Below are 13,727 nucleotides of genomic sequence, written 5' to 3'. Positions count from 1 at the left end.
GGCTCTGTGGAGGAATCTTGGGGAAGGCAAGACGGAGTGACTGGAAACTTAACTCTGAGTTTGTTATTTTGTCTCTATGTTCTATGTTGAGGTTCAAAATAATAGTGAGGTCCTGCTCAAAACATTTTATCTGGATTAACTAATTTAATTCTCACAATAATTCTAAGGTAAGTTACTATTTTTTCCCCATTTTACAAATGAATAGAGACACAGGGAGGTTAAGTAAATTGCCCAGTGTCACACAGAGGTAGGTGTGTCTCAAAAGTGAGATCTGAACTCAGGCAATCTGGCTCCAGAGGTTAGGCTGGAAACTCCTATATTATACTGCTTCTCCAGTGTGTCAGAGAAAAGGCTTCTTTCCCAAAAGAGTCATAAAATGACTGCATTAGAAAGTGTCAGACTGTTTTACTAATAGTTTGAGCTTCATATCAAGAACAACACACTAGACAAAAGGGAGGAATCCTGATATGGGCCACAGCTATCATGGTTGAATGCTCTTTGGGCATTTGATATGCCATTAGATGTGGACAGTCTTTGGGTCCTGATTAGAATTACGTTAACAGAATAGAATTATTGATAAGAGGTTAGTTCAGACCACCTGACAGAAGAGAAACTGAAAATAAAGTATGATGTGCAGACAACAGGATGTTAACATATTTCCCTCACTGTTCTTAATGCTGTATCAAGTGCTAAGTCAACCTTCAGTAAATGTTTGTTGGAAAGAAAAATGAAGGAAAAAGTGGGAAAGGGTGAATTAGCATCTGGAGCAAGTAAAGGAAATTAACATGCACCCAAAGCCAGCTCAAAATTGGTGGCAATCTCTCATCCCAGGGAAAACCAACGAGCCTTATCCAACTACCAGGAATCTAAGCCATAAGCAATCTGTCAGGGCAGCTCTAGACTGGGGTCAAACTTGTCCGAGTCCTTGTTGGACAGATGAAGCCTATCTGTGCAGAAGAAAACAAGCCTGTTGTAAGATGTTAGACCACTCTTCATGCCTGAAGCGCCTATTTAGCTGCAAAAATGAGCCAATTCTCAATTCTGTCACCTTATGACTCGATGGATGCTTTGGATTCCTTGTCAGGGCACTAATTCTTCCATGGCAGCCACAGGGAGCAATTACCCTCAAGGGCAAAAAGCCTCCAAATCACTATGACCTCTAAATGCTCAGAGTGCAAACACTGACTCTTGTCATCTGCCTTCTTTTAAAGACTTAGTTATGAAATGCCCTAAAAGGCAACTGATGCACATTCTGGGAGATCAGCAGGGATAGTGCTGGCAGCAGGGACAGAGTTCCCTAGCTCCTCCTTTTTCTAGCTGGTTGACCTGGAGCAAGTCACTCGACTTTTCTGGGTCTCTCTGTCTGTAAAACGAGGATCTAGCTGAGACGGTCTATAAGGTTTCTTCTAGCTCTGAAAATCTTTTACTCTGAGATTGCAAACATCCTTTACCTTCATTGCTCTGCCATTTAAAAAACAAAACGGAAAAATGACAATAAATAGTACGCTGTTGTTGGAGTGAGGTACAAATCTATTTTTCAATGAAACTGACCCCACTTAAAAATGAAAAAAGCATTCTGAATTTTTGGCCCGTGGTTAAGAAAGCTACATCTAGATAATCAATTGCACGTTAAGTGTCAGGAATGACATTTGGGAACCAGCTGTGTCTCCTTCATGTGAAAAATAGAGTCTCTTGATGACTGGGCCACAGCACCAGCCTAATGTGGGAAGAAAGCCTAAAAGGATCAGGTTAGTGGCTAGTCACAGGTTTCATGCGTGACTACAGTCTATCTAGACCTGTGGTTCTCAAAATATGTCCAGGGAAGTTAAAACTATTCTCATAATAATACTAAGGTTTTATTTCTCTTTTGCACTCTCATTTCTCATGTGTGTAAGGGGGGTTTTCCTGAGGCTACGTGACAAGGAGATATCACCACAGATTGATGCAGAGGCAGATATGACATACAGCTGCCTTCCATTAAGCCAGACATGAAACCTATTTTCAATCTGTAAAATACGTTTATATTTTTTAAAAACATACTGTTTATGTTAACATGTAATGGGTTTATTATTGTTCTTTTCAAATAGATTAATAAGAAAATATTATAAAAATTTTCCCTTTTAAATTTCAAATGCAGTAAACATGAACAGGTATAATCCACATAAACAAAAGCTCTTTGGCACCTTGAGTGATTCTAATGAGTGTAAACGGCTCAAGAGACAAAAAAGTTTGAGAACTGCTGCTCTGTCTAGATCAGAGCTTCTCAGACCTGCGTGCACAGAATGCACTGGGGATTTTGTGAAAATGCAGATTCTGTTCAGGGTGCCTGGGTTGGGCCTGGGTTTCTGCATTTCTAACAAGCTCCCAAGTATCACCAGTGCTGTTGGTCTAGACTATACTTGAGAAGCAAGGGTCTAGATGGAAACACCTCATGTCGGTAGCACTGTTTGCTAGTTACTCAGCACTCAGCCCAAGCCTAAGGCTCTAGAATAACAAGACAGAGTGCATTTTACTGCAATAAAGGGGACCCAGTCTCAAATTAGAATATTAAAGATTTTTGCTTTTAAGTAAATTTGTTATTCGTTCACTTAAACCTGGATTAAGCTGATATAATGACAGACAATGAGCTGTGACGGTTACTAAAATGAAGAAGACCCAGTTCCTGCCTTTGAATAACTCACTTTGAGTAAGTTGTGATAAAAACAGAGAGGTAAACTGAGAAGATTATAGTGTGCTAGGTGCTATGACTCTACTATGGGTCAGAAAGAAGGGAAAGGGTCTACTCTTCCTGAGAAAGCAAGACAAGACTTAATGGAGGTGGTGACATCTGAACTAGGCCTTGAAGGATAAGCAAGAAATCCCAGGCAGAGAACAGGGAAACACAAGTTCAGACACAGAAAGTGAAAGTACAGAGTTAGTTTAGGTGGCAGAGAGAAGCTCAGTGGGTCTGGAATAGAAATCCTTGAAGGATTTTAGAAAGGGGGATGCCTTGCCTTGATTAGGTTGTGTTTTTTTAAAGATGTCTCCATTGCTTGTGAGGAAGACAGATTAGGGGGAGGAGGGTCTGGAGCAGGGCATGAGTAGTTGGGAAGCTGCACTAGTGGTCAGGGAGGGATACTGTGGGCATGAATTAAGACAGTGGGATGGCACAGAACAGAGGAGGCCCTCTCCTAGGTTGAACTGGCAGGATTTGGTGCTCAGCTGAATATTGGTGAAGAGGAAAAGGCAGTTGATGAAGCATCTGGGACAAGCATGAGGGATTGGCAGAATGGTGCTGTCATTAATTGAGGTGGGGAATACAAGAGGAGGAACATGTTCAGGGTTGAGAAAAGAAGGAAAAAACAATGTATAGAGAACTTATTATCTGCATTTGGTTCCCATCATACTCTTACATTGGGGGCACAAACCAACAAGAGACTCCACTGAGCTAGCCATCCTTAAAATCCTTTGCACACAAATTTTATGACTTTATGTCAAAACTTTAGCTAACACGGAACCAAATCAATCACTATTTGCAAAATTTGGTTTTTCCAAGCTTGCAACAGATTGGAAAACTGTCAAAATTTTAATGTAAGAATTATGCACTTGATTTAGATACCAACTTTATAGTTGTAAGTAAAACAGGAAAAAGAATTCCCTATTACTCAATTTCTTCTTTCTACTGGACATCTAATAAGGGTGTTGCTTTATCCATCACACATGTTTAGTCTTAAAGGGACTTACATTGGTTGATTTTGGCTTAATACACATAAAGGACAGTTTGAAAATCAGGAGAAAAATGCTAGTGTCTACAGAAATTAGAAATGTGATAACTTTGCTTTCCTGAATTAGGTTTTAATTAGGCTTTGAGAGTAATAAAAAATTCCTTAGCCTTCAATATGTCGAATGACTTCCTTTTCTCCATTGTGCTTAGGGTGGGGTAGAAGTCCATCTAAATATCAATCTTTTTAATTATAAAATTACTGGCAGTTGTAGAACACTTGGGCAGGTATACTGTAAAGTGAAAAGAAAATAAAAGCCCGTCCACATTTCTACCAGCCAGATGTGAATCCTTAACAGCTTGATGGTTTTCTTTTTAGATTTCAATTATGTTTCGCAGTTATTTAGTGGTTTCAAATCCAAATCTTTTCATTCAGATTTAGATTTTTTCCTGAAATGCTGGCACAGACCTCAAAATCTTTTCATTTTTTTTTCTTTGATTGTCACTGAGCAGGTGGGGGTCTCTGCATGTGTTTCTAAAGCACCCCTGGTCCTCGTACTTTGAACTTCATTATGTTGGTCACGTCCACAAGCATTTTCAAGTAGGTGTTCTGTCCCTACAGCCCTTCAGTCCACACAGTGGAAAGCACTTAATCCAAATCCTAGAATAGTGCCAGGCACATAAGTGGTACTCAAAAAATGCTTATTTGTTAAGTGGATAAATGAAATCAACAGATACACCAATGCTTAACCAAAGGAACATGAGGGCTTCCCTGGTGGCGTAGTGGTTGAGAGTCTGCCTGCCGATGCAGGGGACATGGGTTCGTGCCCCAGTCCGGGAAGATCCCGCATGCCGTGGAGCGACTGGGTCCGTAAGCCGTGGCCACTGAGCCTGTGCGTCCGGAGCCTGTGCTCCGCAATGGGAGAGGCCACAGCAGTGAGAGGACTGCGTACCGCAAAAAAAAAAAAAAAAAAAAAAAGAAAGGGAACCTGAGGAGCCCGTGCCAGTGGTGAACTTCAAGTCAGATTTTCTCCACTCTAGTTCTGGTCAGTGGGCTCCACGCTTTCTCCTAATGATGAAGCACCAGTTCTTTAGATAGTAACTGGACTTAGTCATGGTCTCTTCTTGGTTCTCTGTACCTAGCCTCTAGATCGGGAGATAAACTATAGGTTATCAGTGACCAGGCATTCCTATCACTAGCCATCTGTCTGCTTCTGTTTGTTTCTACACCTTAAATCCTTTCTCATGCCTCTTTCGGGAGCTTTCCTAGAGAGTCTGCCATGCCCACTGGAGTTGCCTGGCCTTTAAGTCTCTGCCTAGCTGACTCCACTGAGAACCCTGCCCAGTGCACCCCAGTTCTGATAAGATGCAAGGTGGCCCTTTGGAAAGACAGTCAATGCATACTGGATTTCATTAGTTAATCCACTTTTCACTTAACCACCTTTCTGCATTTGAAGAGTTGGCATTCCTCTTGTGAAGAAATCTCTTAAGATTTTTTTGGTATTGTCTGAAATGGTAGCATAACTTTGTTTACTCTATATATTTTGTCAAATGGCTTAGTTCCTTAAAATCAGTCTGTAAAATATAAGGTCCAATTGAAATTGATCATGGGAATGGAGGAAGAATTAGAAACCAAGAGGCGAAGATAAGACAGAGGCATTACAAGCCTTCAAAATAAAACAAAATGAAATAAAAGAAGGCCATTTATTTTGTTGCTTATGGAAGATGGGAGAAATTAGTTAGGCCAGGCAAACTGTAAGAACTGATTGAAACTCTGGTGCCCACAGTGAATTGCAAGGTGTTCGGGTGGAGCCGCTGTGTCTTCTCTGGCTCCCTGAACAATGACAAGGCGCTGGGGCTACAGGGCAGGAGCTGAGAAGTAAGATGGCTATTTTCTTTTTTTCTTTAATGTTCTATCTTGGAACAAAGTAATTGCAGGAAGATAGGCAACTTCCCTGAGTGTGCATATAAATGTTTACACCCTAGCCCATCCCCAAACTTTTTTTTTTGCGGTACGCGGGCCTCTCACTGTTGTGGCCTCTCCCGTTGCGGAGCACAGGCTCCGGATGCGCAAGCTCAGCGGCCATGGCTCACGGACCCAGTCGCTCCACGGCATGCGGGATCTTCCCGGACCGCGGCACGAACCCGTGTCCCCTGCATCGGCAGGCGGACTCTCAACCACTGCACCACCAGGGAAGCCCCCGCAAACTTTTATTAGAACTTCGTATGCCCCAGGAGCTATGAAGGAATCACGTGATGACTGCCCCCTTCAGAAGCTCAAGTCCAGGTCAAAGATAAAGCCATGATAGCTCTTATTCTGACCAGGTCATTGTAACGAACAGTAGTTTTGTCATAGCCCTCTATAGGCACTAGCAGGAGGGACATTTTTCCCCTTTAATTTATTTCAGTCTTCCATCTTACTGACTGTCTAACAGCAGCTGATGGGCTGGCTAATCCCTGTTGTCTTATATTTAAATAAACTAGATGACAAAGAGCATTTAATTGGTCAAATTATCAGAGGTGTACATTATTAGTTCAAGTGCATCCATGGGATTTTCTTTTCAAATGTCACTGGGATTAAAATAACAGGAAACCGGAGATGAAAGCATTAGAAAGGGGTAGACTTTGGCAGCTGCGGGCGCCTACACTGCTACAGAGGACATCCTGGATGTAATGGTTATTTAAGAAGATGGGGGAAGGGGAAAACAGAAACTGCCAGGACTAAACAAACACTACAAAGAGTTAGCAATGTTTAGTGTTTGCAACTTAATTCTGTCCCTAGAAAAATGTGAATTGTTAGGTTTAAAATAAATGGAAACGTTCTAATTTGCATCTTAATGTAATACATGAGTAAAATAACACCTTCAAGTACACACCTTGAAGACCACTTACAATCAAAATTATCTGCTTAATACAGACAATTATGCTAATTTTGAGGTAGGTAGGTATATTTAAGTATTCTTGCAGTTTATGCAAAAATATTCTTGCAGTTTGGGAAAGCCTCTTTGCCTCATGGGAACTTCTACTGTTATACTGCTGTGTAACAGTATCACTCATGAAGGAAAACATGATCTTAAGGCATAAGTCTTTAAAAACGCCTCCTACGACTTCTACTGAAGTCACTTCTGGTAAATATTTCAATCCCCATCTTCACTAAGTTGTCAGTCCTTTTAGTGAAAATGGGCAATATGTAGCACGTACTTTTGCTAAAAGGTTTCTCATTCTCCTTCATAAATCTCTATCATGTTTCACTGTCTATTGGAAAATTCATTTCAGTTAAGAAAAAAAAATTCTTTGGGGGCTTGATTACAGAGTTACAAAGGCCATAACGCCAAAGCTTTCATTTTTATTAGCTATTTGGTTTAAACCTTTTTTTTAAAATTTTGATCTATAGACCTGACTATCTTAAGTTGTAAAATAGGCTATGAAACAACTGTTTTATTCTCCTGGTCTATGTGGAGTGAAGCCAAACATATGGCAAACTGTGCTATTACAGAGGAATTTGGATGGATGATTTCCTCCTCTGTGTATTATTTTCAAGCCCATCACCAATGGCTGTTAGCAGGAAACCAGCTGCCGAGGGTGGTGGGGCAGTTACTGCTAGGGGCACACGCACATTCAGACATACACCTTGGTGACCACTTACAGTCATACGCAGTTTATATGAGGTGTTTTACAGGAAAAGTGAAGGGTATAAAGAAAGCTGGATTAGCAGTTTGCTCCTAGGCAGCTCAAACATCCAGGAAGAATATTTCATCCCCACCCAAGGTGCAAAGGCTCGATGCAATATTTGAGAAGCGATAGATGACCCCTACTTACCACACAGAGTCCAGAGCCATCCAAGCACTCGTTGGAATTACCATTACAGTCACAGGGCAAACATTCTCCCGACTGGGCAAAAAAGAATCCTGCGTCGCATTTCTGAAACAGACACAACAAAAGCATCTTCATGACCGAAAAGATCAATTTTGGCCATCATTTTCTGAGAGGAGTACGAGGAACTGATTGGTAAATGATCCAAATATTTCTTTACAGAACATACTAACATGAACTATTTATACTACCATTCAATGATGTATATCCAATTTTCTTTATGTATCTTTTCTGCCTCTTTTTTCACTCCTTTTTTGGGGGGGGCGGGGAGGGCCTGGGGTCGGGGGCTCCTGCAGAGGTTGTCTGACCAGCCACGGCCCGGACACCACGAGAACAAATGGCGTCCAATTCTCGCGATGCGTAGCCGTTCGCGCAGCAAGATCTCGTCTCTTTTTCTCCTTCGCCGCGTGAACGCCTGTCACTGCTCAGCGGAATAGGAGCACCATTAACACAGCCTATCACCGTGAGGAAGTAAGATTTTAGGTAACAGTGAAGGAGAAATTTTCTAATGTTTTCTTCCAATCCGACACAAGACAAATCCAAACTATTTGGGTGAGGCACTACTGCATCATGCTCCCTATGAATAAAGACCTGTGGGTTCAGAAATTATTGGCTGTGGCAGAACAACTGTGTTCTGTGATGTGTCTGTCATAAACTTGAGCTCTTAAAAAAATACGCTTTCCAGATCCTAAAATTTTAAAGGGAGGGGTAAGGAAGTTAATGAGTCCTTACACTTAGCAGGTCCTTCGTGGGCGCTCTTCCTATTTCATTTGTCCTCGTAACTGCGAGAAACACATTGTTTTCCTTCGTTCCAGTGGTGAGGTAATTAAACCCAGAGGTGTGGGTTGTGGTGATGTTAACTGATCTTGCATTTGCTGAATTGCCCTGCCCAAATGTCGCTTGTGCTCAGGTTGAGAAACTGTGAGATTGTTCTTGGTTTATGCCATTGGGCTTATGGATATGTATTTTATGTTTCTTTGGAATGTTTCAATGCTGCAAGGCAGAAATGACATCATAGGCCTGGAAGTCCACTCCTTGTCTGTCAGACAGATTTACATCTAAAGAATTCCAGACAGATAAGAATCTGGGTGGTTTCCACAAACTTACAGAGGAGGAGGGTTCCCATCACACCCGCCATTGACTCGTAGTTTTGTACTGTCTTGGCTACCAGGAAACTTTTCATTGTATCTGGCTGAGGTCCCTCTGACTGTTATGCAAACCCATTTCCTCTTGCTTTTTTCTCTGTAGAGAAAGAATCACTAGACACCATGCACAGTATAAAAACCCCATAGTCCTAAAACTAAAATTTAACATATTCCATTTGGAGGAAGTTTGATAGAGCATAATGTCATTTGCCTATGAAGAAAAGGCAAAGAAATTCTGTCTTTCTAAGTGAAGACAAAATAAGGCTGAGAAGGGACCAATTTATAAATTATAATGGAAATTTTGTAGTTGATGGTAAGCCTTTTTCTCAGTTTCCACTAGGGAACAAAAGAGAGGGAAAGGTGCTAAAATTGCAGTAGGAAGCATTTAATTCACACCACCTAATTTCACATATTTCTAACTTCTGTTTCAAAATACAAGAAATACATGTTTTCACTGTGATGCAGTACACAGAAAAAGGAATTTGCAGAAACAAGAGTAAGAAAAAAGACTAACAAAACACTAATTAATCTTACTATGTGTCATATACTTTAAACTTCTCTATTTTATTTTATTTTATCTTATTTTATTTTATTTTAAAATATATCCTGGTCCTAAGACATAACATTGATTTGATGACCCATGAATGTGTTGCATCCTACATTTTGACGTTAGGAGGCTTTTAATTATAAAAGGAATGGATAACAGTAGTGAGGGCCTTAGTATTAGTTATCTCAGGACCCTCCATACCAGTGGTTTCTGAGTTCTCTAACTGACCAAGTTACAGACATCTGATTGGGGGAGTTTCTGATTCAATAGTTCTGATGGTGAAGCCAAAGAATCTACATTTTTTTTTTATAAAATAAATTGTGTATTTTAAAAATTATTTATTTTAAGTAATTCTTCCCCCCAGCCTTATTGAGATATAATTGACGTATAACGTTGTATAAGTTTAAGGTGTACAGCATGCTGATTTGATATGCATATGTATTGCAAAATGATTACCACCATAGCATTAACTAACAACTCTATCATGTCACATAACTACCATTTCTTTTTTGTGGTGAGAACATGTAAGATTTACTCTCTTAGCAACTCTCAAGTGTATAATACAGTATTATTAACTATAATCAAGGTGCTGTATATTAGATAACCAGAATTTGTTAATCTTTTAACTGGAAGTTTGTACCCTTTGACCAACCTCTCCCTGTTTCCCTGTCTCCCCTCCCAGCCCCTGTAACCACCCTTCTGGTCTCTGTTTCTATGAGTTCCAAGGAGTGGGGCAGAGATTGGAGGTGTATTTGGAAGAGAAAAGCACACTGGTAGTAGCAGGGAGTCTGATAGAGATGCCTGGAAACGGTACATGAAAAGACCCACTTGTACCATCAACTATAGTAAGGACCTTCTTCTGGCCCAAGGAATCAAATTTCTGAAAGGGTGTTTTTAAATTGATAGTAGTGCAAGTCTTTTAGGCATTCTCGCAGCTCATTCTTCTGACGAAGACAAAGAAAATTAAGATTTGCCCTGAATAAATGCATCATTGTGAATATGACAGTGGCTAATCTCTTATTAGCCTGAGGCCCTGACTAAATTAAGAGACTCATTTTTAAAAAACAAAAATAAAATTATCACAACATAGGAAAAAAACCCACAAAAATATTGGAAGTTTTTGTATTTTAGAAGAGTTTTACGTTTACTGAAAAATTTTGAGGGATCTGTATTTTTAAAAAGCCCCATGAAGATTTCAGTGTGAGACTAGGTTTGGAAGGATTGCTTCAAAGCACCTGTCACAGTACCTTGTACATGTTCATTGCTCAATGAACTTGTGATTGTGATTCGAATGGTTTGGACCAGGACAGGACATCGGAGGTATATGTGCTGTTGGAAACCAGTGGTTTATCCTGCTAATCTACTCACCGCTCTCTGCTGGGGCTGGACTGGGTCTCCAATGTTTCTCAACACAGTTCAGGCAGCCACTGCCTTGACTAGACTGTGTACAAGATGAAATCTTTGTTATGCCAAGTTTAGGAGGAGACTTCACTCTGAGAATCTGTCATTATCCACTTATCCACCCACCAGATGAAGGTTCTGACCTTGTGTGAAGGATGATTTGGCTCAGGTCTCATACTGTGGGAGATGGGAAGAGAAGGGAGGCAGGGACAGGGTTGTGTGGAATAGTCACTTGGCCCCCTGCCAAGAGGGCAAGGAGGGTTGGAAGCCTGGCCAACTCCTTTCTTGCTGAGTTTTGTACACTTGAAAGGATTGTATTTTCTAACTCATCTATCCAGAGAGGAGGCACCGTTTTAAAATTCACATAAAGGCACCATATGGAATAATGGAAGCCCTGGGTATGGGGAGCTTCTGATGTCATTCCTAGAGCCCATGCACTGGATACCTTGGACCTTGTGTTTTAGAACTTTAGAGGATTCCTTGAAATGGTAAATTGTTAAGTGGTTCAAAAGAAGCTTGAGTATCCTCAGGAAGAGCTGTTTAAGGTTGTTTCTTTTATGTAAAAACATTTCATCATTTTTTCCCCAGAAAGTTCTGTTAAGTTTTACTGGATCTCTACTTGAAATTCTATAGGAACTGGCAAAATTGACCTTTGTCATAATATTAAAATGTAGATATTCTCAAGGATGAAAGTGTGGCTATTTTTTAGTTTTGCTCTTGGTTAATCTTTTCTCTAAGTAATTCTAAGACCTGTGCTATTTAGAGGCCTGTGAAAGCTGAATAGTCTTCTCACAAGGAGAATAATATCTGTGTGCTTTCCTTGGAAATAGTCTCCAGAATTTACTAAACAAAGATGTGTTTATGTATTATATATGTGTGTGTGTAAGCAAGAGAAGTCTTACAGTCAATTTTTAGATGCCACCCTGAACCCTCTTGCCCACATAAGATTGACCTACAGCAGACAACTGTATAAACACGTGGGTGGGTGATTTAGAGAGCACTCAGGGAGATTTGTATCTTCTGAGATGGTACCACAACCTTTAAAAAATGGATAATAATAACAAGGATAATAATGACAATAATGATGATGATGATAACTATAATATGGTTACCATTTACTGAGAGCCTGTGTACCAAGTATTGTGATAAGTACTTTATCCATGTTATGGTATTTGCTCTTCACAGCAACTCTGTGAATTGGGTATAAGTACCTGCATTTTAGAAATGAACAAACTGAGAGTCAAAGAAGATTAGAAATGTATCCAATGTCACATAGGTTTACAAGAGGTTCAGACTGCTCCAAATCTTCTTGTTTCTCTACTATACCATGCTGCCCCTCGTAAGTAAATAAATAAATAAAATTCAAAATTTTATTTAATTTACATTTTAATTAATTGAACATAAATATTTATCATGCTAAGTCACTGCGTTGGTCATGTTGTATAGGTCTTGCATTTTTACCCCACCATAGCTCTATGAGGTAAGTTCTGTTACCTTCGTTTTGCAGATGTGGTCTGTGTGGCTTACAGGAATTGTAACACAGATAAGAAATGGTGGACTCAGAAATTAGATTCTTTGTTTGACTCCCACATTTGAGCTCTTAACCTGCTGATGTACCATTAATATATGTTAACCAAACCTTTCTTGTTGGGCACTTAGGTTATTTCCAATATTTTGCTGTTATAAACAATCCACAGCAGGCTGAAATGAATAAAAAATGTAAAATCTCTCCTTTAAGCCCCAGAAAAAATTCTTTAAAAATATATACAATCATTAATATATAAAAACCATTGAATGGGAATATTTACTTTTTAAACAACTTATTTCAGCCACATTGTCATTTTGCTTTCCACTAAATCACTTGTAGACTTTTTACAGCTCTCCATTCTTAAGCCACTCTGTTACTACAGCTTGCCTCCTGCTCTGACACTGAGATTGGATTAATCAATAATATTTACTTCTGCCTTTGAAGAATAAGAGTTAAAATTGCCATTTGCTTACTTTGTTATGATTAGTGTGATGTCTGGCTTGGAGTAAAAATCAGTATATGTTTACTTGACTGATTTTATATTTGTAGAAATCAGAACTAGATAGAACTTAGGAGGAAATTAGTGTGGTGTATCCATGTGCCACTTATATTTAGAGGAACTGGAAATGACAGTGTATATATATGTTGATATCCTTGAAGAAGGCATTATTTCCAGAGGTTCATCATATAATCACAATGTTAATTATTTCACTAGATGTAATTAAGATTGTTTCTTAACAAAAAGGATAGCATTTATACAGCTGATTGATCATTTTTGTCCTCATTCAAAGAAGTCTCCTTGAAAACACTAGACTTAAACCAACAATACTGTCATCATACAGAACATATTTTGAATTTTCTTAAAAATTCTTAAATTGTGTTCTTTTGAAGTATAGTCCAGTCTGCATCCTTTGGGTGTGGCAAACTTCTAAAAATCTCTTGGAGTTATCAAATAAAGTGAATACCAAGCAAAGTAATATTAAGTTAAAAACTCATAAAAATCTCACTGTGTTTTCGAAATATTGTCACAGAGGAACCAGTTAATTGGCCATAAGCCATTACTTTCGCATAGATAGTGAATGTCTAAGACCTTCAGAACTTCTGTTGAAAAGCCCAGTTGACTAAACAATTTAAATGCTCTAATAGCATTCTTTAGGAATTTGAGGTCTCCAATCACCCATTAAAATAAACTAACAATAGCAAAAATTGACCAGATTTAGGAGGGGCCTGAAGTTGTCATCTGAAGGTGTGAGACACATCTTGAGATCTCTGAGTAGGTACTTGATATCCCAGAGAGAAAGACTCTAATCTCCAGTTCCAACAAAAATAATGAATTAATTATAATAAAATTCATTATAGAGAGCACACGCCACAGCCCTGTGCCTATTCTAATAGGATTTGACCTAAAATTGGAATAGATATTTGCATTGTGTCTTCAACCAAGGATCTACAAACATTTTACAAATATTGACTCATCTTGCTTTCTGAATTAGACTTGTAAAATTTTGATTCATCAACTTTTGCTTTAATTTA

General features: G+C 39.3%; 1 protein-coding gene across 2 annotated transcripts in view; it reads right to left on the bottom strand.

Annotated features, from left to right (window-relative positions):
- The window catches only part of LAMA4 (laminin subunit alpha 4), a 150,524-nt gene that overhangs the window by 103,221 nt on the left and 33,576 nt on the right, over positions 1–13,727 (bottom strand). For both annotated transcript variants that reach the window (XM_082855560.1, XM_082855561.1), the window contains exon 2: positions 7,520–7,621. In XM_082855560.1, coding sequence (XP_082711686.1) covers positions 7,520–7,621 — 102 coding nt within the window. The remainder of the gene's footprint in view (positions 1–7,519; positions 7,622–13,727) is intronic.

The sequence above is a fragment of the Leucopleurus acutus genome, assembly GCF_964270905.1.
Source record: "Leucopleurus acutus genome assembly, chromosome: 15".
Classification (NCBI taxonomy): Eukaryota; Metazoa; Chordata; class Mammalia; order Artiodactyla; family Delphinidae; genus Leucopleurus; species Leucopleurus acutus.
The sequence above is the reverse complement of the archived record's forward strand: the minus strand, read 5'-3'. Positions and strand labels throughout refer to the sequence as shown.